General features: G+C 46.9%; 1 protein-coding gene across 1 annotated transcript in view; it reads right to left on the bottom strand.

Moving 5' to 3' along the window:
• Otoa (otoancorin) overlaps positions 1 to 26,356 on the bottom strand; it is a 91,312-nt gene that overhangs the window by 33,498 nt on the left and 31,458 nt on the right. The window contains 9 exon segments of the mRNA XM_042054085.1: positions 362 to 420; positions 3,187 to 3,330; positions 3,837 to 3,860; positions 3,863 to 4,006; positions 7,244 to 7,459; positions 11,013 to 11,136; positions 15,233 to 15,372; positions 18,954 to 19,054; positions 24,521 to 24,624. Coding sequence (XP_041910019.1) covers positions 362 to 420; positions 3,187 to 3,330; positions 3,837 to 3,860; positions 3,863 to 4,006; positions 7,244 to 7,459; positions 11,013 to 11,136; positions 15,233 to 15,372; positions 18,954 to 19,054; positions 24,521 to 24,624 — 1,056 coding nt within the window.

Genomic DNA, 26,356 nt, shown 5'->3' with positions numbered 1-26,356 from the left:
TCTGTACTCCACTCTACCCTCCCTGCCATGATAGACCGAAGCCTTGGAAAATGTGAGATAAGACAAAAATATTCCTCCTTTAAGTTAAGCGCACACACACACAAACACCCATATACACGGCACACATGTGGAAGTCAGGGGACAGCTTGCAGCAGCTGGGTCTCTTCTACCACGTTTTTCTGTGGCTTGAACTCGGGTCATCAGGCTTAGCAGCAAGTGCCTTAATCCACTGAGCTATCTCACTGGCCCTTATGTGGTTTTTGGTATTTTCCCACAGCTCAGGTGTCCCTGCTTGGAAATCGGGGCTTCCCTGCAGAAGGCCTCAAAAGGCTGTTCGGACCAGGCAGCCACACCGCCCTACCTCAGGATCTCCTCGGGACTGTCCGTGGTCTTCTCCAGAAGCTCATACAGGAACAAGGCCTGGGACAAAAAAGAAGAGGCAGCAGTGGTGGGACCCAGAACACTGAGGCCCTATGTGTGTGGGAAAGTACCCTGTGGTCTCATCTCACAGAGGGGGCTGCAGAGGCCAAACACGGAACGCTGCTAAGCCAAGGTCCTCCAATCACTGAGTGGCCGAGCAATCTCAGAGATGGGCTACCACACTCTTGATGATTCTCCATACTCTATAACAGTGGTTCTCAACCTCTGGGTCGTGACCCCTTTGGGTGAGGAACTGTATTAAAGGGCCCCACCATGAGGAAGGTTGGGAACCGCTGCTCTAGGGGTTGGGTGAAGAGCAGAAGCTTAGAGTGGCAGGGTTGACGCTTTACTAGCTTAGCTTTGTGAAGCTGCTGCCCTGTGAGGGACTCTGTGTGGTCCCTCCTTGTGTGCCCATCTGCTAGCCCTGAACCAGAACAGCGACGATGATGCGCCCATCATGGACCAGAAAGTAACATGGATAAAGGAGCTCGTGCCCACAGCACACACGCCCCCTCCAACCCTCCCAGGTGAGCACTCTAGAATGCGAGAGCGCAGGCAGGGGAGTCGTTTGTTTTAAGGAATGAAATTTTACAGAATACCTAACTTGCAGAAGCGATCAAGTGCGACATTTGTCTATTTTATAGACTCTAAAACTTTGAACGTAATTCCCCAAACACAGTAAATTATGAGCCAGAGTTAGACAGAAGATTCTGGTATGTGACAGCTGAGGGCCTCAAAGCTTCCATAAAGCTGGGGAGCAGAGGAACATTACAGGTGCACTATGTACGGCCCCTGGGGTTTCCAAGGACAGTAGGCCTGGAAACCTCTCACAGGTTTCCCACTCTCAGGGGATGGAAACTCCACTAGTCCAGCTGCGGGGACAGAAATACCTCGAGGTCGTCGGCAGAAGGATGAATCTCCAAACTAAAACACCTGTTCAAGCTTCTGAACCGAAGAGTGTTTGTCACATAGCAACGGAGTGCTAGGACATTGTCCAGCCTCGTGAAAGACCCCACAGAAGATGCCCTGCTGTGTTGTTCATTTCTACATTCCTGGTCCCTGAGTGTCTGGGAACATTGTAAGTCCGTGCTTGATAAACATTCCCAGGGCCCAGAGAGATGGCTCCATGGATAAAGCGCTTCCCAGGCCGCATGAGGACCTGGGTTTGTCCCTCCCAGACCCATGTAAAAGCTGAGCCCAGAGGCACACATGTGCAAGACCAGCTCCTCAATGGGGAGATGTAAGGCAGAGACAGGGAGATCCCTGCAAACTCCTGGGCTAGGGTACTGGCTGGGTTTGTGTGTCAACTTGACACAAGCTAGAGTCACCAGAGCGGAAGGAGCCTCAGCTGAAGAAATGCCTCCTTGAGATCCAGCTGTAAGGCCTTTTCTCATTTGGTGATCAATGGGAGAGGGCCCAGCCCCTGGTGGATGGTGCCATCCCTGGGCTGCTGGTCCTAGGTTCTATAAGAAGGCAGGTTGAGCAAGCCATGAGGAGCAAGCCAGTAAGAAGTACTCCTCCATGGTCTTTGCATCAGCTCCTGCCTCCAGGTTCCTGCCCAGTTTGAGTTCCTGTCCTTACTTCCTCCAGTGAAGAACAGCAATGCTGAAGTGTGGGCCAAATAAACCCTTTCCTCCCCAACTTGCTTTTTGGTCATGGTGTTTTGTCACAGCAATAGAAACCCTAACTTAGATAGCCAGCTAGTTTGGAGTATGCCTCTGTGAACAAGAGATCTGTCTCAAATAGAAAATGAGGACTGATACTCAGGGTTGTCCTCTGACCAGCACATGCACACACCATGGCACACCACACAAACACACACACACACACAGAGAGAGAGAGAGAGAGAGAGAGAGAGAGAGAGAGAGAGAGAGAGAGAGAGAGAGAGAGATTTTAGAAGTGATCGCTGGGCTCAGTCAATAAAGCACTTTCCACATAAGCATGAGGACATGGACTTGGTCCCCAGAACCCACAAAAGTACAAAAGGAAGCAACGTGTGGTTACACTGAGTGTGAAGACAGAGGAGATCCCTAGGGCTCCCCAGACAGCCAGTCTAGATGAATCAGCAAGCTCTAGAGAGAATTGAGTCTGTCTCAAAAGGTCAAGTAAATGGTGGCCAAGAAAGGCACCTGAGGTTGACTTCTGGACTACACACACATGCACATGTGTGCATGTACACACACACACACACATTTCCCACACACATTTCCCACACACATGCAGCAGGCAAAATAAATCACTTCATAAGCAAATGAAGAGGCGTGTGTCTAACTCAACAGAAAGTCAGGGATGGTCCCATGGCCAGGGAGCAGTCTCAGTAGCACCATCTTTTCAAGCAGCCCCGACACTGGTGATGTCTACCCATAAACACATAGCGGCGGCAACATGTACAGCATGCTTCTCTCGGACTGGGCGTCCTGTGTCACCATTGTTGCCCGTAATCATCCTCATTTTGTACATGAGACAGCTGGGGTCATGTGAGGAAAAGTCCCTTCCCCTCAGCTAATAAACGGCAGTCGGGATTCATCCTCACGCCTTGTCTACCTTCTTACCACACACGGCTTTGCTTCCTGGGTTCAACAACAAGAATAGAGTGTCTTTTCAATCTGACCGTAAACAGACCATTCCCATAAAGACAAAGAGTGAGAAGTGCGTGTTCGGAGTTGGCCGTGTAACTCGCTCGCCTGTCCTGTGGGAGGCCCTGGGTTCCACTCTCCACCTCACAAAAGGAAATACAAAGTTGATCTGTGAGCCCTGCAGTCCTACCTGGCTCCTCCGCAGCTCCTTCTCCTTCAGGACTGTGGCATTGAACCGGGATCCTTTCCACAGATCAGAGAGAGACACTTCCTTAAACAGAGCTCTGGGCACCTCCACAAGGCCTGAAGCAGAGGCATCTTCTGCTTCTATCAGCTGCCAAAATTGAGAGGAAAGACAGAGCACAGACTGACTTCTGAGTGTGTCTAGACACTGCTACCCGGGCCATAAAACTTACTTGATCTGCCTAGCAATCGCATGAAGTAGGGATGGTTACTACCCCCATTTTACAAGTGATCAAACCAAGGCTTAAAATTGGTGAGTTGGAAGCTGGTCAGTGTGACTCAAACCTGAGTCTGTGTAGCTCTAAAACCCACTGTTGGAGATAGCATATGAACAGCTCCTCTAGATAGCTCGTTTGGAAAACAAGCTAGGAAAGCAAAGGGGTCTGGGGAAAGTGTAGCGTGGTTAAAGGCACTCTATCTACAAGGGAAGACACACTGCCAGGGGCCACGTGTTCTAGATTCAGAACACCCCACACACCAGCAGCTGAGATAACTCCAGCCAAAATGAACAACCCAAAGTCATGGCATATTGCCCAGACTCTGCAAAGCACATGCTCTGGTAAGCCACGTGGCCAGGATCAGACCATCACCACTCACCTTCCTGAGGATAGCTTGCTGCTTGGGCATGGTGACAGACCGGGCACATGCTGGGAAACAGGGCTTCTCAGGACCTGCCAGAGGTCCTTGTGGTCCCTGTTGTAGAAGGCGTGTGCTGACCTCCTGTGAGCAGCACACCCATCTGGCTGGCACTTGTAGAAAGACAGCACCTGGCAGAGTAAGCAGTCGTGAGGAACCAGGCATCTCTCAGACATTTCTAGGCCGCCTGATGAGGGTACTGGGATGGGTGATAGCCAAAGGGGAACAAGGTGGATGCTACACACGTGACCGTCCTTCTATCAAGAAAGAGAGTTAAATACATAATGTGAGAACCATGGTAAATTCTCTGGTGGGGACTGCTATCCTTTGCAAGTCCATATGAACATAAAAAAGTGGTGGCCCTTGGGCCATCGATGGGCTTTTGGTTTTGGTATTTGACTCTAGGCAAGAGAAACCAGCTTCTTTGTCACGGACAGCAATGGAATTGCAAACCATCTCCCTCTGCTTCCTGGAATTATCTTGCACATAAAACGTCCTCATAGACCCCCCAGAACCTCCATCAAGGTCCAGAAAAAGCCAAGGTCTTCAGAGTCCCACATAAAGTCATCGTGAACCTAGAGGAACTGAGACAAATGCTGGCCTTGGCCTTGAGTAAAAAGTTGAACATGAGTGGAACCATGGTTGTCTTCCACTGGAGTTACCCTTGCCATGATTGAAACACCGTGACCAAAAACCAAGTTGGTGAGGAAAGGGTTTATTGGACTTACACTTCCACATTGTAGTCTGACAGGGAGGAATCATGGCAGGAACTCAATAAGAGCAGGAACCTGGAAGTACGGAAGCTGATGCAGAGGTCATGGAGGGTGCTGCTTACTGGCTTTTTCCCCATGGCTTGCTCAACTCCTCCTCCTCCTCCTCCTCCTCCTCCCCTCCTCCTCCGCCTCTCCTGCCTTCCTCCTCCTTCTCCTTCCTCCTCCTCCTTCTTCTTTTTCTACCCTAAACCACCTGCCCCCCACCCACAATGTGGACCGGGCACCTCTCCCGTCAATATGGATTAATTAGAAATGCCCTACCGGCTGGAGTATGAACCGGATCCTAAAGAGGCATTTGCTTATTGAAGGGTCCCTCCTCTCTGATGACTCTAGCTTCTGTCAAGTTGACATAAAACTAAAACTAGCCAGTACAATGGCCATGGTGCCATGGTGGAGATGGCATTCACAAGCAGACTCCAAAGCAGATGTCTTGAGCTTTGCCCTCAATGTTTGCCTTCTGCTATAACTTTGGCAACTCGATCTCTACATTCTCTGTGCCCCACGTGAATAACCCCAGAAATGAAGGTTGTTAACACCATTGAGGCCATTAGGATGATAGGAAAACTAAGTTATTAAGCCACTTAGAATAAATCCCAGCATACAATAAGCACTCCATAAATGTTTGCTATTATTTTCATACTGGAATTGGTCCCAACCCAGCTGTCAAGAGCCAGTTGACATCCTAGGGAGTGACTAGGAGTGTTAACAAAAAAGCGTGGGACACCTAAGTGCTTAAGAACCAAGTCTCTGGGGCCTGGAGCCTTTTTAACTGAACCCAACATGGAGAAAACTCTCCCCACACATACTGTAAGAAGGCAGCTGCAGTGTGGATCAAGGCTCCTGCCCTCTCTACAGCCCAGGACTGAGACAAAATAGCATCACTCCTGACACCAATGTGACGGGTAATCCTACCTGCCAATCTGTTCAGAGACACCTAAGAGGTGAATAAAGCTCTGAGCATGCCTTTTAGAACATTTTCAGGGAACTTTAGCTTCCTGGCCACCAAGAGAAGAACAACCAACACTTCCACACAGTCTTTCGGCCGCGATGTTTTGCGTGCCCTCAAACTCAGAGCTAGAGAGCCAGCTGACCACAGACTGAAACCTCTAACTCCACAAAGCCAAGTAAGGCTTGCCTCCTTTAGTCTGTTTCTCTCGGGTCAGCCATGAAAATTCTGCTCTCGTGCATGCTAGGAGGTGTGTGGGCAGCCTTGAAACAAAGGAGAAAATCCTGGGGTGTGTCCAGCAAGTATCCATGGCTCCATAGCGGCTCTCCCAAAGAGCTCACAGCCTGTTACATCCCTGATGCCCTGTGTCTCCCTGTGCACTGCTCAAGTAATCTGCAGCAGTGTCGTGAGGAAGGAGCTAGTCTTAGCTCCATCTTAAAACAGGGGCACTAGGGCAGAGAGAAATTAAGCTATTGCCTAATGTCACACAACAAGTAGACGACAAAGCAAAGATTCAAACCCCGGTCACTTCCTCCACACTTCTGTAGAGTTGCTTCTGCTGGATGTGCCCATGGCTGACTGTTAAAGACAGAATGTTTGTGACCTTCCCCAAAATCCATTCGCTGACTTCTAACCCCTGTGTGATGGTAATGGGTTACAATGAGGTCACGAGATAGCTTGGTTTAGTTTTACATCAACTTGACACAAGCTAGAATCATTTGGAAAGATGAACTCTCAATTAAGAAAATGCCTCCGTTGGCCTATAGGCAAGTCTGTCTGGTATTTTATTGATTGAAGATTGATGTGGGAGGGCCCAGCCCACTGTGGGTAGTACTGCCTATAGGAAGGTAGTCTTGAGTTGTATAAGAAAGCAGGCTGAGCAAGCTCTTGGGGGACAAGCCAGTGAGAAGCATTCTCCCACTGCTCCTACGTCAGTTCCTGTCTCCCAGTTCCTGCCTTAGCTTCCCCTGATGATGGGTTGTTACCTGTAAGCCAAATAAACCCTTTCCTCCCAAGTTGGTTCAGGTAATATATTTTACCACAGAAATAGAAACCCTAAGTCATGAGATAATTAAAGTTAGACAGGGCCCTGAACTGTTAGAATTAATGCCTTTACCAGAAAAGAAAATAGGGCTGGGGAGATAGCTCTCGATAGGCAAAGGGATTTCTACACAAGCATGAGGACCCTAGTTCTGGACACACATAAAGATAACCAGGACAGTCAGCCTGTAACTCCAGCATTTGTGGTGGGAAGCAGAGACAGGTGGATCCTTGGGGCTTGCTGCCTGGCCAGTCCAGCTAAAATGGCAAGCGCTAGGTTCAATGTGAGAACCTGTCTCGATAACATAAGGTAGAGAAACGCTTAAAGAAGACATTTCAACATTCTCCTAGCCTCCACTCATATCTTCATACATAAGCATACATGTATTCACCAAGAGACAGACAGACAGACAAGCTCGTGGTCATGAAGTTCACATAAGTACATAGAAAGATGGCTGTTGTCCACAAGCCAAAACAACAGCCCTTAAGATGAGGCTTCCCAGGACTGTGAGAAGGGAAAGCCTGTTGTTTAAACCATCAGCTCTGTGGTCTTTGTTACATCACACTGACCCTCAGGCACTTGAAGAAGGGGGAAGGTTCCAGCTGACCTTTTCCTGGGCCAAGTATTTGGCAGACAAGATGCAGATCTGGCTTCTGCTCCAGCCTGTAACCTGGTTGAGGGTAGAGATGGCACTGCGCACTGCCTTGGGGGAGAGGGATTCCAGCTCACTGCTGCTCAGACCCACCACTGCATCCGACAGAGAGCCCAGGGTCTCGTTGAGGGTCTGGTTCTCTGTAGCAATGTCCAGAAGGTTGGCCTTGAGCTGGAACGATAACAAACTGGCCTGAGCCTTGACAGAAAGCAAGGCAGTGTCTCCCTCCGACCGCATCCGGATATAAGGACTCCATACCGCCCTCTCTAGATGGGGCCCAGGGACAGCAAAGCAAGGCATTCTTAGCCAGCAGACAGTTGACTGGTCCCCTGAGAATGCCTCCTCCAGGCCTGGCTATCACGTGCTGAAAATTCACTTTGGGTTTCATTTAAATATTAATGTGTTGTTAAATCAACCTCCAAGCATGGCAGGAGAAATTTTATTCCCTTGTAACTCCATCACATTTTGTGGCATCTATTTCCCTGCTGTGATCCTGAACTCTATATCCATATATTTGGTTGCTTCCCTTTTGTGAACGATCCAAGGGCTTTCTCATGGTAATACATATTCTGCATAAAAATAATTCCCAGCAATACAAGAAAAATAAAGTGAAAATCCAAACACAAGAAGGTAATTACGGAAATGAGCATAGGGCTTGGTCATAGAACAGTTTCCAAAGGTGGGAAGGAAGGGGTAGGGAAAAGGGATGGTGGAGGGTAGGAAAGAAAGGGGGAGGAAGGGAAAAGAAAGGAGGAGCGAAGTAGGAAAGAGGGAGGGGGAGAAGGAGAGGAAAGGAAGGAAGTAGGGAGAGAAAGGAAGGAAGGTGGGAGGGAGGGGGAAGGGAGGAAAGAGGGAGGGAAGAGAAAGGAAGAAAGGAGAAGGGAGGAAATGAGGAGGAGTGAAGGAAAGAGGGGGGGAGGGAAGAGAGGAAGGAAGGACATGTATATCTTTCCATTGGTCCTATGCCTTTAGAAATATACAGTGTGAAGAGCCAACAGATTTATAATAGAAACAGAACTACATAGGGCTTTATATTTCCACATGTCTGCATGCTTCTAAGATTGTCTTTTTTTAATTTTTGTTTGTTTTTTGGTTTGTGTTGTTGTTGTTGATTTAGTTTTTTAAGACAGGATTTTTCTATGTAGCTTTGGCTATCCCTGAACTTGCTCTGTAGACCAGGCTGGCCTTGAACTCATAGAGAATCGCCTGCCTCTGCCTCCCAAGTGCTGGAATTAAAGGCATGCACCATCATGGCCTGGCTTCTAAGATTGTCTTAATGGTTATTTTTATTGTAATATACTTCCCTAATTACAGTCAAGAATTCCTATCTGGTAAGGAAGGCAATAAACCCACCAATTGTATCATAGCTTCTGTAAAGAAATAAATTATTATGGTAAATATAAATAATAAATAATGATTATAATGATAATAGTAATAACGAGAGACTAATGAGGTGCTTCAGCAGGTGGAGGTACTTGGTCACCAAGCCTCATGACCTCAGCAGGATCCCTACACCCCACAGGCGGATAAAAAGAACTGACTCTCAAGTATTCTCTGACACATAAACACACACACACACACACACACACACAAACAATAAAAAAAAATAAGTAAAAATAATAAATAAATGCAGATCAAGAGGATAGCGACCTATTTTAACACTTGAGTTTGAATAAACCACACTCATTTCATTCATGCATGCATGTAGATGCAGTCTTGAAATTGCCACTGGGAGGCAGCAGAGCTAAAAGGAAGAAACCCGTTCAGGCTCTCACTTCAGCAGACTCCCGCCACCCGCTGGGCTGTTCCCAGGCCTCAGAAGGAGGTGGCTCTCAAACCTGATCCCAGGCAACAGCAGCATCGCATGGCGGCTGGAAATGCCCAGTTCCTGGCCACTACCAGACCTGGGGAGTCAGCCGTAGCGCAGAACCCAGCGGTGTGCTCTTTAAGGAGTAAGACCCCTGAGCCATCAAGTCTGCAAACTGCCGAGCTCCCTGTTCCCAGCAACCCGAAGCCCACCCCCGCCCCCGCCCTCATTCCCCCCCCCCCCGCTTTGCCCCCGCCCCCGCCTTCACGCCCCACACCTCCCACCACCCCACCCTCCCAACACCAACCCCACCCCACCCCCGCCTCACCCCATGTCTAATTGCTTTTGTCTTTCTTCTTGGCCAAAGGTGTCTCTCTCTGGTCAAAAAAATACAAGGATTTTCTTATTTTTGCTTGAGCTTAAGAATTTTTCCTTGAGCACAAAAATAGACCTTGGCAAATAGATGGCCATGGTGGGAGATGCCAAAGGTAGCAAGGTATTTGGAATTATGTGTGAATAACTGCTGTGGAATTACTGCTGCCTTTACCAAGATTTCCTTTTAATAGTGCTGTAATGTGGTGGTTCTAATTGCTTAATTAAGAAAAGGGCTATCTGAAATTTGAATGGGAGAAACAGAAATAGAAGGCTAGGATATGGTAACACAGGCTTGAAATTCCAGCCCTCGGGTGGCTGAGGCAGGAGGACAGCAAATTCACAGCCAGCCAGGGATCCATAACTAGACTTCACTGGAAAAAAAAGAATTAAACAAACTGAGAGAGAAAGGGATGGGGGAATGCAGGGGAAGCCACATGCATTTGCTAACTTGACCTGGAAACGAGTGTGGGAGCTCTGTGAATACACACTCATGCAGGGCTCCTCCATCCTGCCTGCGCTGGGATCATCTGGAGGCTTTCATTTTCATTCATTCATTCATTCATTCATTCATTCATTCATGGCGAAGTGGGTTGCTCCCGTACCACAGCACTTGTGTGGCAGCCAGGGAACAACTTGCAGGGTCAGTTTTCTGCTGCCACCATGTGGGTTCTGGGGATCAAACTTGCGTTTTCAGCCGGGCGGTGGTGGCGCACGCCTTTAATCCCAGCACTCGGGAGGCAGAGGCAGGCGGATCTCTGTGAGTTCGAGACCAGCCTGGTCTACAAGAGCTAGTTCCAGGACAGGCTCCAAAGCCACAGAGAAACCCTGTCTCGAAAAAACAAAAACAAAAACAAAACAAAAAAAAAAACAAACTTGCGTTTTCAGCTTGGTCCTTGCCCTGGTGGCTGTTTTATTGCCCCTCCGATTCTCAGGGTTAAACTTAAGGACCCACACAATGTATGCAAGGATGCTACCACTGAGCTACATCCCTAAACCATTTTCATATTTTTTTTTTAATTTTGAGACAACATCTTAGGCTGACCCTGAATTTGTGACGCTCCTGTTTCAGACTACCAAGCAGCTTGGACCACAGGTCTGTGCCACCATCCTGGGCCTCTGAAATTATTTAGACATCTGGCATGTCCCTAGACCAATAACAGCAGTCCCTGGCATGGAGTCTGACAGAGCCTTTACTCCTGTGGAGCCCCTTGACCTCCAATTGCATGGTCTGTCCTTCAGCCTCTTGTCAGCATTGCCAGCCTCACCCTGGACCTTGGAGCAGATCTGCCCTTAAGATCCCGGGGCTGTGCTCAGTACAGATGCTGAGATTCCCGGACCACCCTTCATTTCGGTTGGCCAAGGCTGTTCTGATTGTGTTTCAACACGTCCATGTTTTCTCTGCACTGTTTTTATAATTACTTCCTATGTTCCTCTCCTCCAGGACGGACGATGCCATCTGCCTGCCAGGTTGGACTCAAAGGCCAGGCAAAGAGGTGAAACTGAGGCCGAGGAGGCCCCAGTGGCCCCGCCTCTCATCTCTACCTTCTGGATGCCAGCCTGGAAGCCCTGGAGGCGGCTGCACTTGAGCATTTGGTGGAGAAGGACTTGGGCCAGGGTGGCGTCCAGCAGCTCCAGGTCATCATAGAAGCAAACCAACAGCCCCAACCTGTGCGAGAAGATAACGGGGGCTGGTGGGGTTGCTCAGGGCCGAGAGCAGTCCCGACCATGAAAGACACGTCATCACAGTGGCCCTCGCTCACCTGCTTCGTCCTGTGCCCCCTACCTGGATCCTTACCACTCAACAACCTCACAGACTAGTTTTCATTAGACCCTGGCATGGGTTGAATGTGGACTGTCACCCCAGGCACACGTGTTTGAATTCCTGGTCCCCAGCTGGTGGCAACGATGGCTGGTGGAGGTGGGATCAGACAGACATTGGAAGGGGTGGCTCACAAGGAGCAGACAGTGGAGGGGTTGACTCGCTGGGAGCAGACAGACAGTGGAGGGGGTGGATCACTGGGAGCAGACAGACAGTGGAGGAGGTGGCTCACAGGGAGCAGACAGTGGAGGGTTTATAGCCTGGTCTTGCTTCTGGTCTTGTTTTCAGTTTCCTGGTCAATCATGATGTAAAGACCTGCAGCCTCATGTCCCACCCCCATGCTTTCCTCGCTGTTATGGGCTTTACCTCTGAAACCGTGAGCCAGAATTCAACTCCCCTTTAAGTTACTTCTGTCAGGTATTTGTCACAGCAACAAGAAAAGTAACTAATACAACCCCATTTCACGGTAAGTCAGACTGAGATCCAGAGAGATCAGGGGACTTGTCCAAAAGCAAGCAATAGAGCCTGGAACTTAAATCTAGACCCATCCAGCTGAGCCACCTCATCTCCTAAGAGGAGAAACATATGGGAAGGTAGATGCCAAAGATCTCCCTCCCCGATTTCAACTTAGAAATATAAAATTGTCCACTCTGAGTGGCAGCTCTAGGCTCAGGATGCTTTACCACCTGAAAAGAAGAGAAATAGAATAACCCAGGAGTGGAGGAATGCAAACTCCAGTCTTGCTGGGAGCATTATAGCTAGTGGCTGAGAGCATAGACTCTGGCCAGCTAGAGTTTGAAGGCCAGTTCTGTGAGCTATTCGCCACAGCGCATGCTGTGGGCTACGGTACAGGATGAGCCTGTCTCTCTGAACTCTTAGTAGCTGGGTTTGCTTTTCTCAACACAGTGCATCGTGGGAACTATGACGATGAAGGAATGAGGGTGACTGGAAGTAAAGCCAGGCAGGCCCAGTGGTGAGTCTTCCTGGCGGATACTAAGAACTCACTCGTTAGCAAATGTTCTTAGTGATTACACGAAGACTATCCAACTCAACATGGCCTGACCAGCTAGTTGTCTCCAAGCAGCCTGATTCAACCTTCTTAGAGACATTGGCATAGTCTGCCACAGACACAGGAGATCACTAAGCTATAGAAAGAGTAGGGTGGTAGTTACAGGAACTGGGGGGAGCCCCGTCAACAGACACAAAGTTTCAGTTAGGTAAGAGGAGTAAGTACCGGAGATCATGGCCACTATAGCGAACAACAGAGAACACTGCTCAGACTAGGTTTCAAGCATTCTCACCACCCATACAAAACACACGTATGTATACCAGTCTACAGTATACATACGGTATGGGTTTTTTTATTCATGGGGAGGGGCATGTGTGTGCATGGGTTGTGCACACTTGTGTGTGAAGTGAATTCAGATGTGAGTGCCACAGCATGAGAAGGTGGAAATACAACCTCCTGGGCTAGTCCTCTCCTTCCACATTGTTAAGGCCACGGACATGGATGCAGTTCATGGATGTATATGCATGTGCCAGGCTTGCTGACCCACACACATCTGGGGATTCTCCTGCCTCTACTTCCCCCATCTCTCCAGAGAAGAGCTAGGGTTACAAATGCTCACACTACATCCAGATTTTATGTGGGTGCTGAGATTTGAACTCAGGTCTTCACCTTTGTATTGCTAGTGTCTCTACCCACTGAGCCATCTCCCCAACCCTGCAGTTTCAATCTTGAATGTCCCTCAAAGGTTTATATGTTGCAGATCTGGTCCTGATGATTAAATCACAGGGGCTCAGATTTCCTCAACATGTTAGCCCATTGATAGATACATGGCTTTACAGGAGGTGGTGAAGACATTGGGAGGCAGGGCCTTGCTAGAAGAAGTAGGTAACTGGGAAGGGCATGTTTTGCCCTGATACATTCATCCCCCCAACACACACAGACACACACACACACACACACACACACACACACCTCTGCTTCCTGGGTGCCACGAGTTGAACAGCTTTTCTCTGTCATTTGCTTCCACAATGATGTGTCAATGTGTCACCTCTACCAAACCCAAAAGCTACAGGACCAAGGAACCATGAGCCAAAGCAACCTTTGCTACTTTAAGTTGGTTCCCTTGGGTATTTTGCCACAGCGACAAAAACTAGCCAGCACTCTATACTATACACCATAAATAAACACAACTTTATTTGCAAAATAACTTTAGGAAAAATTCCATTTATCGAGCACATGCAATGTGTCAGATATGTATCTTTGAGAAAAGCTAATAAGGCACGGTGATTTCTGTCTCCCATTTTACATATGGAAAGGCACAGGGAGGTGATAAGATGTGGCCAAGATCACAACTTGCAAGAAGTCTAGCACTGGATCCCTGTCCTTAATTACCAGGTTAGTGCCAGGTTAGTGTGTGTGTGTGTGTGTGTGTGTGTGTGTGTGCGCGCGCGCGTGTGCACGCGTGCATAAAATAGTAAAATAGGATACATGCTAATGGGTGGAATTTAGTATGGACAGGGAAGGCTGTGACATGGTTCTAGATGAACACCCATTCTAGAAAGATTCATCTGAAAGATTTTAAGGGCCAGGGTGTGACAGCCAAGACCCTAAGAGGATGGAGAGAAGATTGTGTGCTGGTTAGTTTTTGCCAACTTGACAAAAGCTTGGGGTCATCTCAGAAGAAACTACAATTGAGAGATGTCTTCATCAGACTGGCCTGTGGGCATGTCAAGGGCATTTTCCTGATTAATGATTGGTGTGGGAGGGCCCAGTCCACTATGGGTGGTGTCATCCCTGGGCAGATAGTCCTGGGTGGTCTAAGAAAGCAAGCTGAGCAAGCCGGGGGAAAACAAAGGCAGCAGGCAGCATCCTCCATGCCTCTGCATCATTCCTGCCTCCAGGTTCCTGCCTTGAGCTCCTGCCATGGCTTCTTTCAGTGATGAACAAGTTGTAAGATGTGATAAGCCACCAGCTTGCTCTTGGCAATTATCAAAGCAACAAAACCCAAACTAGAACAGAAGGTCCTTATCACCTCCTCCCCTCCTGACTCCATCCCTCCCTCCAGGATAAGGCATCCCTGCCTGGAAATGGCTAACGATGAGGATCTTGGTGCCAAGACTAGACTCTAGAATTGACATAATCTAGAAGCTCTCCAGATGACAACCTGAAACAAGGGATTCTCTCGAACATGGGAACCCACCAGCTGCCTCCAACAATTGCCCCAACCTAATAGACACACCTTGTTCACCTTACAATGGCGCCCTGACTAGTAAAGATGGCCTAGCTCGAGCTCAGGGCTGGAAGAAGCACAGGAGAGGTGTCAGAAAATGCCTGACCTCCAGGAGATGCTCAAGAATTTGTCCCCTTTCCCTTTGCAAACATTTACAAAGGGTGATGAGCCCTTGGGAGGAAACCCCTCTCCTCACATGCACAGAGAAGTGTGGGGCTGTTATCAGGGAACCCTGGATTTACAGTCACTCCAAGGTAGCTGGTACTTAAGACTGAATGTGTGCACTGAGTAAGTGTGTGTGTGTGTGTGTGCGTGCGTGTGTGTGTGTGTGTGTGTGTGTGTGTGTGTGTGTGCGCGCATATGTATGCATCCTCATGTGTGTATACATGTGGAGGCCACAGGATGACAACAAGTGTCTTCCTAAATTGCCCTCCAACTTACTGATTGGAGACAGGGTCTCTCAGTGAACCTTGAGTCCATCAGTTACCAAGCCTAGCTGGTGCCAGTTCCCAGGATCATCCTGTCTCTATCTGGCATCCTCCCTCAGTGAAGGGATTGCTGGTATGTGCTGACACACTTAGCTTTTTACCCGGCTGCTGTGGTTTCTAATTCAGACCTTCATTCTCATTAGCCAACAGCTTTACTAACTAAGCTATCTCCCCAACCCTTGGACTAATATTGGAAGGGCTTAGGGCCACCCTTGCCTGTGGATGGTGGAGATATTCCTCATGTCGAAGCTGGAGCAGCGGATCCTCTCCAGAAATGCCTGAGCCAGTTCAGGGGTGACATCATACACCGTGTCCAGCTGCTTGGTGGCGTTGTCATAGCTGATAAACAGTCCAATCTGGTGGACAAGAGTGGGAAGGTGGGTGAGGTCAGTGAGGACGGGCAGTTGGCCCAGTGGGCATCCATCCTGGTCGTCCATTCTGTGCCTATCTCAGCCATGTGGTTATGCTACCAGTTCTCAAATTACTTTATTTCTTTTCTTTTATTATTATTATTTGTTTTGGTTTGGTTTTGCTTATTTGGTTTTTTTCTTTTTATCTTTGGTTTTTCGAGACAAGGTTTTTCTGTAGCTTTGGAGCCTGTCCTGGAACTAGCTCTTGTAGACCAGGCTGGCCTCGAACTCACAGAGATCCTACTGCCTCTGCCTCCTGAGTGCTGGAGTTAAAGGCGTGAGCCACCACTGCCCAGCCTATTATTATGTTTCAGTGTTCCATGTATATAGTCACTGTATATGACACTATGCTACAAAGATACATATATGAGTGTATATCACCTGTTGAGCAGTCTCCCCATACCCCCTTACCCCTCGTCCTTCCCACCTCCTCCCACCCATCGTTAGCCCCGTTTTTCCCCTAAACAATTTACTGCTGCTTCCATGCCTTATATACACACGAGGTTTTATGTATCTGTATAAAATCTGGGACCCACAAGTGAGAGAAAGCATATCTGTCTTTCTGAGACTGACTTAATTAGCTTGATACGATTATCTCTGGTTGCATTCATTTCCTGCAAATAACATAACTTCATTCTCCAAGGCTGAAAATTTCCATTGTGTAAAGCTGGACTCAGGGAGGAAAGAAAGAAAGAAAAAAAAAGAGATCTCAATATTGCGTGGGTGGGAGGATATAGGGGGTGAATATATTCAAAATGTGATGTATAAAGTTCTTAAGGAATTAATAAAAAATAGCATTAAAAAGTAAAAACCGCACTAATTTCAAATAAACAAAGATGAAAGGATGATAAGTTCCATTGTGCACAGAGAGTATTTTTTCCTCATCCACTCCTTTCCTGCTGGGCATCTAGGTGGCTCCATCCATCTTAGTTGTTGGAGAATGCTGCAAGGGACACTGATGGGCATGGGTGTCTCTGACCCGCTGACCTGGAGGCTGCAAGGGACACTGATGGGCACGGGTGTCTCTGACCCGCTGACCTGGAGGCTTTCGGGTAAATAGCCAGGAGTACTGTACCTGGTTCATATTGAAGATCTAGTTTGGGGTGGGGGGGACTGTTTGTTTTGAGATAGGGTCTCACTTTGTAGACCAGGCTGGCCTTGAACTAACGGAGATCCGCCTGCCTCTGCCTCCCGGGTGCTGAGATTAAAGGCGTGCCCTAGCACGCACAGCGTTAAGGCTTCCTTCTTGTCTGTATCCTCACTGACACTTTTCCAGTCCTGGGGAAGGAATTGCAGTTGCACACTCCCAGGCTGGACAGGAAGGTGTTGCTTTTTAACCTTCCAGAGGCTGAAGGGTTTTAAAGCTAGTGGTTCCACTTGTGGCCCTAGACTTATTGTGCTGAGTAAAAACAAGGCAACCCACAAATTTCCTGCTTTGAAAAGAGAAAATTATTTTTGAAACGGACGAACATGGTTATAGATGGCCCTGCGATAGAAGACAGAACATTTGTTCTCTTTGCAAGATACAAAATGTGGTCTATATTACATATAGTGCTCAGTGTATTGTGCTGACTCTTGTCCTGCTCCATTTCATCTGCATGTCCAAGGATATTGCACTAGCATGCAACAATAGGACTCATTGTGGTTTGACTTCCTTCTTATAAGAGACTTTGCTTTCTGGATGTTGTTCCGCTCTGATTCTGCATTTTAAAAAGTGCTCAGTGGACTGGGGAAATAGCTCGGTGGATAAGTCCAAGCATGAGGGAAAGGAGTGGATGATCAAACAGACATGGCAGCACCCCCCCCCCATGCTCCAGCACTTCAGAGGCAGAGACAGGAGATTCCAGGGCCAAGCTGGTTAGCTATGCTAGCCAAAAGGAGCAACCCTGGGCTCTGCTAGTCACCCTGTCTCGATAAACAAAGTGGGCTGAAGAGAAGGCTTGGCAGTTGAGAGCACTGGCTGCTCTTCCAGAGGACCCAGGTTCAATTCCCAGCACCCACATGGCGGCTCACAAGCATCTGGAACTTCAGTTCCAGGGGATCTGATGCTCTTCTCTTCTGGCCTCCATGAGCACCAGACACATAAATAGAAATGCAGGCAAAGCACTCATACAAACAAAAAAAATAGCAAAACAGTAATTTTTAAAAATACACAGAGAGCAATCAAGGAAGAAACACCTGATGTTGACTTTGGGCCTACACACCCTCCTCTGCACACATGTACAAATGTAATTACACACGTGAGCACACACACTGACCCACACCACAAACACACACACACACACACACACACACAAAGCCCATATGGAAAGGAAGGTGCTCTTAAAACCCCCTCCCTTGAGGATTATCCCCTTTGACCGTACATAACCCCCTCCCCACTTCTCTATATTTGTAAGTCACAAGAAGTTGTTCAGGGATGCCTGATCTTAGAAATCCCCCAAGAGCTCAGGTTTCTGAGAATTTAACTATAACTACTTCCTGAAAATTCACTCAGCTTTGAGAGAATAAAGAGGGAAAGGGATGACAGAGTTGCTTCAAAGGCCCAAGCAAAACAGCAAAAATGTCTGAGGGGCCCCTAGCCTCCTAGGTAAAGGAGAGGAACCAGGGCTGGCGAAATGGCTCAGCAGGCAAAGGTGCTGGCCGTGCAAGCTTCAGTTCAATCCCTTGAATCCATCTTGGAAGAAAAGAACAAGTCTTAAATCTGTCCTCCGGCCCTCAGACAGGCGCCATGGCGTATGCACCGTCACGCTCACATAGGCACACTGTGCATACAATGATACAGGAGGAACCAAGTCCTGCCTAGGTTTCTAACAACCAAACACTGTTGGGTGGGCCGCTTTCTGAAGAAGGCGGTCATTTGACGCAAGGTGAGAGACAAGGCCCATATGCTTTTTGTTTTTGTTTTAATGGGGCCCAGCCCCCTGCTCTTTAGGAACCTCTATTGGAGCATTCTTCAGAGACTGTATTTCAAAGTCACAATGCCCAAGGGATCTTAATGTCATTGAGTCAACATCAGAAGGAAAGAGACAAATTGACTGGTGAGTTAAGTAACACGAGCCACAAACATTTCCCCACTATAAACTCCAGAGTTCAGATCCAATCATTGCTCATGTTGACGCAGCTATTAATAGAAGTCACTATTAATAGAAGCAGCCATTAATCCATGCTGCCCTGGCTTGAGCTCAGGCTTCCAGGGACTGGAAGCCCCATAGTTATTGTCCTTGGCTTCTCTTGAGTACAACAATCTTCTCACATGAGTCTTGGTTCATAGTCAGTGTTCCCTTCTTATCATGTTGGTCACGTCAAAAGTCTCAGATGTCCACAGTTCCTTTTCTTCTCAGCTCTTCTGTGCTAGAATACATCCCCACCATTGGCCCCTGGGGCTTTGTTTCAAGAGTTTTGTTCAAAAGGGCAGAGATAGTCTGGGCTGAGGCAGGTGTATGATTTACCAAACATTGGGAGTTTAGAGCATGCCCTCTCAAGGCATATTAGCAATGAGAACATAAAAATATACTTTTCCAACTTACTTCTATAGGACTGATTTTCATAATTTCTTCAAATGATAGATGAACCATGTATCTGCCCAAAATCCATAACTTTTCCGCACTGACCCATGAAACTGAGCCATCTGCAAAGAGAGAGAAATAAATAAAGAATAAGTAAATGAACAAGTAACGCTTCTAAATGGGGAGGTGGTTCAGTTGGTAAAGCGCTTGCCATATAAGCATGAGAACCTGAGTTCCATTCCCCAGAACCCACATTTAAAAAGAAGAAGAAAAGAAAGGAAGGAGAGGGGAGGGGGAGGGAGGGGAGGGGAAGGGAGGGATGGAGAGGGGAGGGAAAGAACACCAGCACACTTGTACACACTTGCAATCCCAGCACTGGAGAGAAAGGGATGGGAGGATTCCTGGAGCTTGCTGGCCAGTCAGCCTAGCCAAATTAGTGTGTTCCAGGTTCCGTAAAAGATTTTGTCTCAAAAAATAAGATAGAAAGCCGGGCGGTGGTGGCGCACGCCTTTAATCCCAGCACTCGGGAGGCAGAGGCAGGCGGATCTCTGAGTTCGAGCCTGGTTTACAAGAGCTAGTTCCAGGACAGGCTCTAGAAACTACAGGGAAACCCTGTCTCGAAAAACCAAATAAATAAAAACAAAATTTAAAAAATGAGATAGAAGAGCTATAGAGATGGCTCAACAATTAAGAGCCCTAAATGCTCTTGTAGAGGACCCAAAGTCAGTTCCTAGCACCTGTGTTGGGCTGCTCACAACTATCTGGAACTCTAGCTCCAGGACATCTGACACTCTCTTCTGGCCTCCACAGGCACACGCGCATACACACACACACACACACACACACACACACACACACACACACACTAATAAAATAAACCTTTTAAATAAGCTAATAGGGTGGAAAGTGATTGAGAGAGACACGCAGCTCTGGCCTCCACATACATCCATGTGTACTTGTATCACATGACATGCGGGGATCTTTGATATCAGAACTCCTGTGGCATTCTTTCATTTATTCAGCCACCATGTATTGAGTCCCCACACTACACACAGGCCACAGCCACAGAGAGCCAGCACCTGAGACTTGCCACTCAACTGTGTGGTCCCCAGATCAGATCATCAACATTACCTGGAACTTGGTAGGTACTCAGATTATTTTTTAATACTTGAGACCAGAAAATAAAGTGATTTATTTTTAGCTCAATTCTTTAGTCAATAATCTGAAAGCTTAACATATGCTTGACTCTCTTTTATTGCTACCTTTATTTTAACCTAGTTAGTAATAACTAGCAGGTTGTCATCCTTTTTACCAGCACATTACTATATTTGAGCAAAACCAAGATTCCCTGCATGTACTCCAAGTGCCTCCAGGATCTCTGCTTGCCTGGGATGTCTTTCCTTAATTTTTACCTACCTTCAAGACTTCAAGACTGGGTTCAAATTTTCTTTTTCCTTGAAGCCTTTTTGGGTGTGTGTGTGTGTGTGTGTGTGTGTGTGTGTGTGTGTGTGTGTTAGGAGCCATTTCTCATGTACTACCAACTTCTTTTTTATTTTTTGTTTTGGGGATTGTTTGCTTGCTTGCTTTTTGAAACGAGGTCTCTCATTTGCCTAGAACTCACAGAACAGGCTAGGCTGGCTGGCCAGAGAGCCCCAAGGTTTCACCTGTCACTCCCGGCACAGACACTATAAGCACACACCACCACGTGGACTCTGGGGATTGAACTCGGGTTTTCATGCTTTTGCCAGGCAAGCACTTTACCAACTGAGCCATCTCCCAGCTCTTTGGCTTTGCTTTTCCTTTTTATTATCATGATACTAGGGTTGAATCCAAGGTGTCACACATGCCAGCATGGGCTCTACCACTAAGAAACTCTCCACCCTGTTTTCATTTACCAGGACTTACTCAGTTGCCCGGGCTGGTCTTGAACTTGCTATCCTTCTGCCTTAGCCTCCCAAGTAGCTGGGATTATATGTTGTGCTATCAAAACTAACTGAAGCCTTCCTTTATCTCCTTAGCTGGAATCTCTTTCTCTTTGCAACTCCCAGAAGAATCTCTGTGTCACTGTGTTCTGGTATTTGAAATCCCCCATCTGTGACATCTCAATAGGACTTTGAGACCAGTCAAGCCAGGATCCAACATCAGATTTCAATGAGCTGGAACTGGCTGGGTTGCCTCACCCCCAGGCTTTTGGTACGGATGTTACACACAGCATTGCATTGGTAGCATTTGGAGAAAAGAAAGAAGTGAGAGCATATAAATCTGTCACCAAGAGCTGTTTAGGGAGATGTGGACTCTGACAAAGTCTAAATGAGATAGACGAGTCACCTCTTTCTGGGATGATTCACAAAATAGTGTTATCTCCTTAAGCTTGGGAATCAGGGGTATGGGAGTTAGGGGCTAGGAAGATGACTGAGCTGGTAAAGGGTCCTGAGTCTGCATCCCTAGCATCCGCAGAAACACACATCTGTGGCCCCAGCATGCCAGTGGTGGCAATGAGGATTTAAACCAATCCCTAGTGCTTATTGGCCCGCTGGTCTAGCCAATCAGTGAGCTCCGGTTCAGTAAGAGAACCTGTCTCAAAATAACAAAGAGGAAAGTGATTGAGGAAGACATCTGATGTCTACTACCTCTAGCCATCACACACACACACACACACACACACACGAACACACACACATGTACCCACATCACACATGTGCACATGCACCCATACTATACATACACACACTACATAACTATATAAATAGCTTTAAAAATTGAAGTCTGTAGATGTCACCATTAACGTCTGGGAAGGCTGTTAAAGGAAAGTGTGGTCAAAGAGGAACAATATCCACCAACATCCAAGCTGAATTGGCTTTTTCTCAACCAATTACAAAGCAAGGGCTGCATTTTGGCAGAGCCATGATACCCAAGCATGGAGTATTTTACTAGTCAGAGTTCAGTCTATTACCTCTGGGAAGTTCATGAGCTACAAGAATACAGGGTCCAAACAGAGTGAATCTGAATTCACTGTAATTTAATGATGGGACTTGCTGCACACAGGGATTCTAGCAGGAAAATCAGTTCTTAACTAAACTGACAATAAAGACTTGAGTGACCTCCTCAGTGCTGTGTACGGTGAGGCCAGGGCTGGAGGGAACTCACCCATGTATTTGAGACATTGACTGTATGCTGTTTAAAGTTGCTCCCACGGGATCTCAGAGATTGATTCCAGGAAAAGACTAGTCGCATATCCTGTGCTCCAGCCTGTTAGCTTCTTCTGTCTTCTCAACACACTGAGCTCATTCTCACTCCAAAACCTTTGCATGTGTCTGCTGTCCCTCGCCCTTGGATGTCCTCCCTCCCTGAACCTCACATGGCAGAATCAGTCTCCTCATCTTGGATTTAACCCAGATGGCATCCACCGGAAAGGTCTTCCCTGATTTCTTAGTTCAGAGATTGACCAATCTCAGCCAACCATGGGACAAACTCAGGCCACCATCTATTTTTATATAGTCTGAAAACCAAGAACGGTTTTTATATGATTGAAAAGCAAATTAAAAAGCACTAATGTTTGGTAACACTTGAACATTATATTAATTCAAATACCACTGTCCATACAGAGTTTTCCTGGGATTCAGGCCCTCATTCATCCATCAGCTGTGACGGCTTTTACCGTGCGGTGTCTACTATACACTCAAATGGCTAAAATAAGTACTAATTTTAGGATGGGCATGTGTGTATTGATGTACCTGTGTGTATGAGTGTTTATATGAGTGTGGATACACGTGTATGTATTTGAAGGCCGGAGGCTGAATGTAGGTTATTACTCTCCCCCTTAGATGTTTAGTCAGGGTCTCTACCTTGAACCCCCAACTTGGCTAGTCTAGCTCACCAGCTTCCTCCAGGATGCTCTGTCTCCTCTTCCTGTGGGCTGTGATTCCAAACAGGCTGCCATGCTCACCTGCTGTTTACCTGGGCGCTTTACCCCCTGAGCTGTCTCCCCAGCCCTATTTCCCTTTCTTTTAAAACACTGTAGAAAGGCCTTTGCCAGCCCTGTTCTAGTCTAAATCAGTCGCCTGTCCTATGGCATTTATCCACTTTATCTTCCTTATAACAACTACAGGTATCTAAGATCCTCTCTTCTCTCTTCCTGCCCTTCCCTCATTTCTTCTTCTCTCGTCTCTTTTCTTTCTCTCTCCCTCTCTTCTCCCTCTGTACACCAAACAATGCCCCTAGAACCATGAGCCTAGGACCCCCTCGGTACCCAAATCCTTAGCTGTTCTGGTCCCTGATCACACATTAGTAAAGCGCTTGTCAAGCAAACAAGAAGACCGGAGTTTAAGACCCAGAACCCATTAAGGAAATAAAACCAGGCCAGGCATGGTAGCACATGCCTTTAATCCCAGCACTGGGAGGGTAGAGAAATACAGATCTCTATGACTTTGAGGCCTGTGAGGTCTGTGAGTTCCAGGCCAGTCAAAGCTACACAGTGAGACCCTATCTCAAAACAACAACAACTAAAACAACAACAAAAAGCCTGCTGTGGTAGACGGGCTTGGAATTCCAGTTTGGAGAAGTGGAGACAGACAGATCCATGGGGGTTGCTGACCAGCTAGCGCACCCAGCCAGCGAGTCTCGGGTCTCAGTAAGAGACCCTGTCTCAAACAGCGATGCTGACCATCTAAGGTGCAACAATTGAGGCTGACCTCTGACCTCTGCATACAAACACACACAGAAAAAGAAGAAAAACCTGAAGCTCTGCATTGGTTTCTGTCTCCACTTGGCCACTCTAGAACATAAGAAAAGTCTTAGTGCACAGCCCTCAAATAAATGCACCCCAAGGAATTGCTGCTTTGGTTGCCAAGAACCAACAGAAACTTTTCTAACAAAAATCATCTTATGTCACTTCAATGCATCCTTTTGTTGGTGGACAGGGTTGTGACAGGGTTTTTCTGTGTAGCCTTGGTAGTCCTGGAACTCACTCTCAAGACCAAGATGGCCTTGAACTCACAAAAATCCACCTGCCTCTGCCTCCCGAGTGCTGGGATTAAGGGTGTGCTCCACCACACTCTGCTAAAGCACACATGTTACACATGGGTTTTAAACTTGCAATCCCACTCTAAAGGCTGTAATCAAATGTAAGATGTCACCACAGAACAGGGATGAGAGGTCACTTGTAAGACAGACATCTCAGTGTTTGAACATCAGGTTGATGCTATGGGATGTGGTTCTACTCTACCAGCTACATGACTTAGGTTCTGGAAGTACAGCAGGGGAGGTGAGATAAAAAATCACAAAGGTAGGGGGCTGGAGAGATGGCTCAGTGGTTAAGAGCACTGACTGCCCTTCCAGAGGACCCAGGTTCAGTTTCCAGACCCCACATGGCAGCTCACAACTCTCTGTAAGTCCAAAATTTGACACCCTCACATAGACATATATGTAGACAAACATTAATTGCACATAAAGTAACAATAAATTAAAAAAAATTTTAAAGCACAAAATCAATGAAATCGATCCTGATTTTGGAAGTGAAGTACCTGTCTGGAGGGTGGAGTTCCCCTAGAACTCCATCCAACCCTCATGCCCTGGCAAGCAGGCCTCACCAGTGATGTTGAAGGGCGTCCTCAGGATTCCAGTCATCCAGGAGTAGAGAGCTCTCTGGGTGTGAGCTGAGGTTTGGTCGTAGACATCTTTGAAGACTGCAGATCTAAGACACAGGGACACAGGTGTCCATTAACAACAACAGGTGGATGCCCACTAACAACACAATGGCAGGTGCCCACCCTGAAGGAGTCATGAGAGCGCTGTACCCAGGGCTGTTGCTCTGGAACCCCCACAAGTCTCATTGACTGTGTTGACTGCTTTTCCTCATTTTCCTCTTCCCCTTCACAGCTAAACACCTTGCAAAGAGCAGCCTATGTATCTTGTCTCTGCTTCCTTAGCTCTTAATTCCTTTTGTGTGCATATAGCTTTTTTTGAGATATAACTTATGTAGTTCGAATTTTCTTTGGGCCACCAACCAGCTCCCAAATAATGACACAGAGACTTGTTATTAATTATGAACGCTCAGCCTTAGCTTAGGCTTGTCCCACTAGCTCTTTTAATTTAAGTTAACCTATTTCTACTCATCTATGTTTTGCCTCTTTGTGTTTCTGTATGTCCTACTTTCTGGCTTCCCCCATGTTTATCTGGCTGGCCCCTGGCATTTCCCTGGTATCTCCTTTTCTTTCTTCTTCTATCCTAAATTCCTCCTCCTAGTTACTCTCCCTGCCTGGAAGTTCTTCCTATACCTCCTCCCTCCATTCAGCTTCTTATTAGAACACTCAGGGGTCTTAGGCAGGCAAGGTAAAACAGTAACATATCTTTAAATTATTCAATAATGTAACACATCTTTACATAGCTAAACAAATGCAACACATCTTTGCATAGTTAAATAAAAATTCTGCACCAAACTTACATGCCCTATAATTCACTTACTTAAAGTATATAATTCACCAGCACCTCCAAAAGCAGAATCAGTTCAAGGTCAGTCTTGGGTATACAGCAAATTTGAGGCCAGCCTGGGCTGCATAAGATTGTGTCTCAAGAAAATGAAATCATGATATTTTTCAAGAAAATGGATGGGAAGTAGAAAATATTGTATTATGTAAGGTAAATCAGGCTCCAAACACAGCATACAAAGATCTTAGCTTCTGATTTTTACACATGTCTGTGTGAGAGTGGGTGTGTGATAGGTCTTCTTGGTTGTCAACTTGATTACATCTGATTCACTAAAACCCATCATCATCAACATTTCCAGCAGCTTACAAGGAAACTCCACCCCCTTAGCTGTCACCCCTCAACCCCTAGCTCCCCAGCCCCAGGAAACCACTAATCCACTTCCTCTCTATGGATTTGTCTGTTCTGGATATTGCATATAAATGGGGTCATACCATTTGTGGAGGCCCAAAAATGAGAGCCTATTGCCATTATGTCTGTTAGTCAGAGAGTTTGGAGGTTGCTCAAGATGGTTGACAAGCATAGCTACACATCCTGACTCAGGATATGGTTACTCAGTTCTCTTGACATTAAGATGGCTGATACAAGTAGATCCATTCCACCCTGACAGATGGTCAGGATATGCAAGTGTACTTCTGCTCCTTCTTTTATAATATGAGGTTACCTGGGAGTGGTTTCCTTCAGGATACTTGGTCTAGAGTGGCTTCACTGTCTAAACAATAGAATGCTAATAACTTGATGCCTCAAAGTATTAAAGCAATTAACTGTTTGAGTTGTCCTTTGTATCATGTTAAAGAAGTCTTTTGTTACCTTCTTCCCCCTTTTGTATTGAGGTATAAAAGTGTATAGAAAATTAAATGTGGGTGATTTCAGTATTCACCCACTCCCAGTACTATTCTATGGTTTCTGCTTCATTATTTTTCACGAGTCTTCATTTTACT

Source organism: Arvicola amphibius, chromosome 1 (genome assembly GCF_903992535.2).
Source record: "Arvicola amphibius chromosome 1, mArvAmp1.2, whole genome shotgun sequence".
Classification (NCBI taxonomy): domain Eukaryota; kingdom Metazoa; phylum Chordata; class Mammalia; order Rodentia; family Cricetidae; genus Arvicola; species Arvicola amphibius.
Note: the sequence above shows the minus strand (reverse complement) of the source record. Positions and strands in the feature narration are given on the sequence as shown.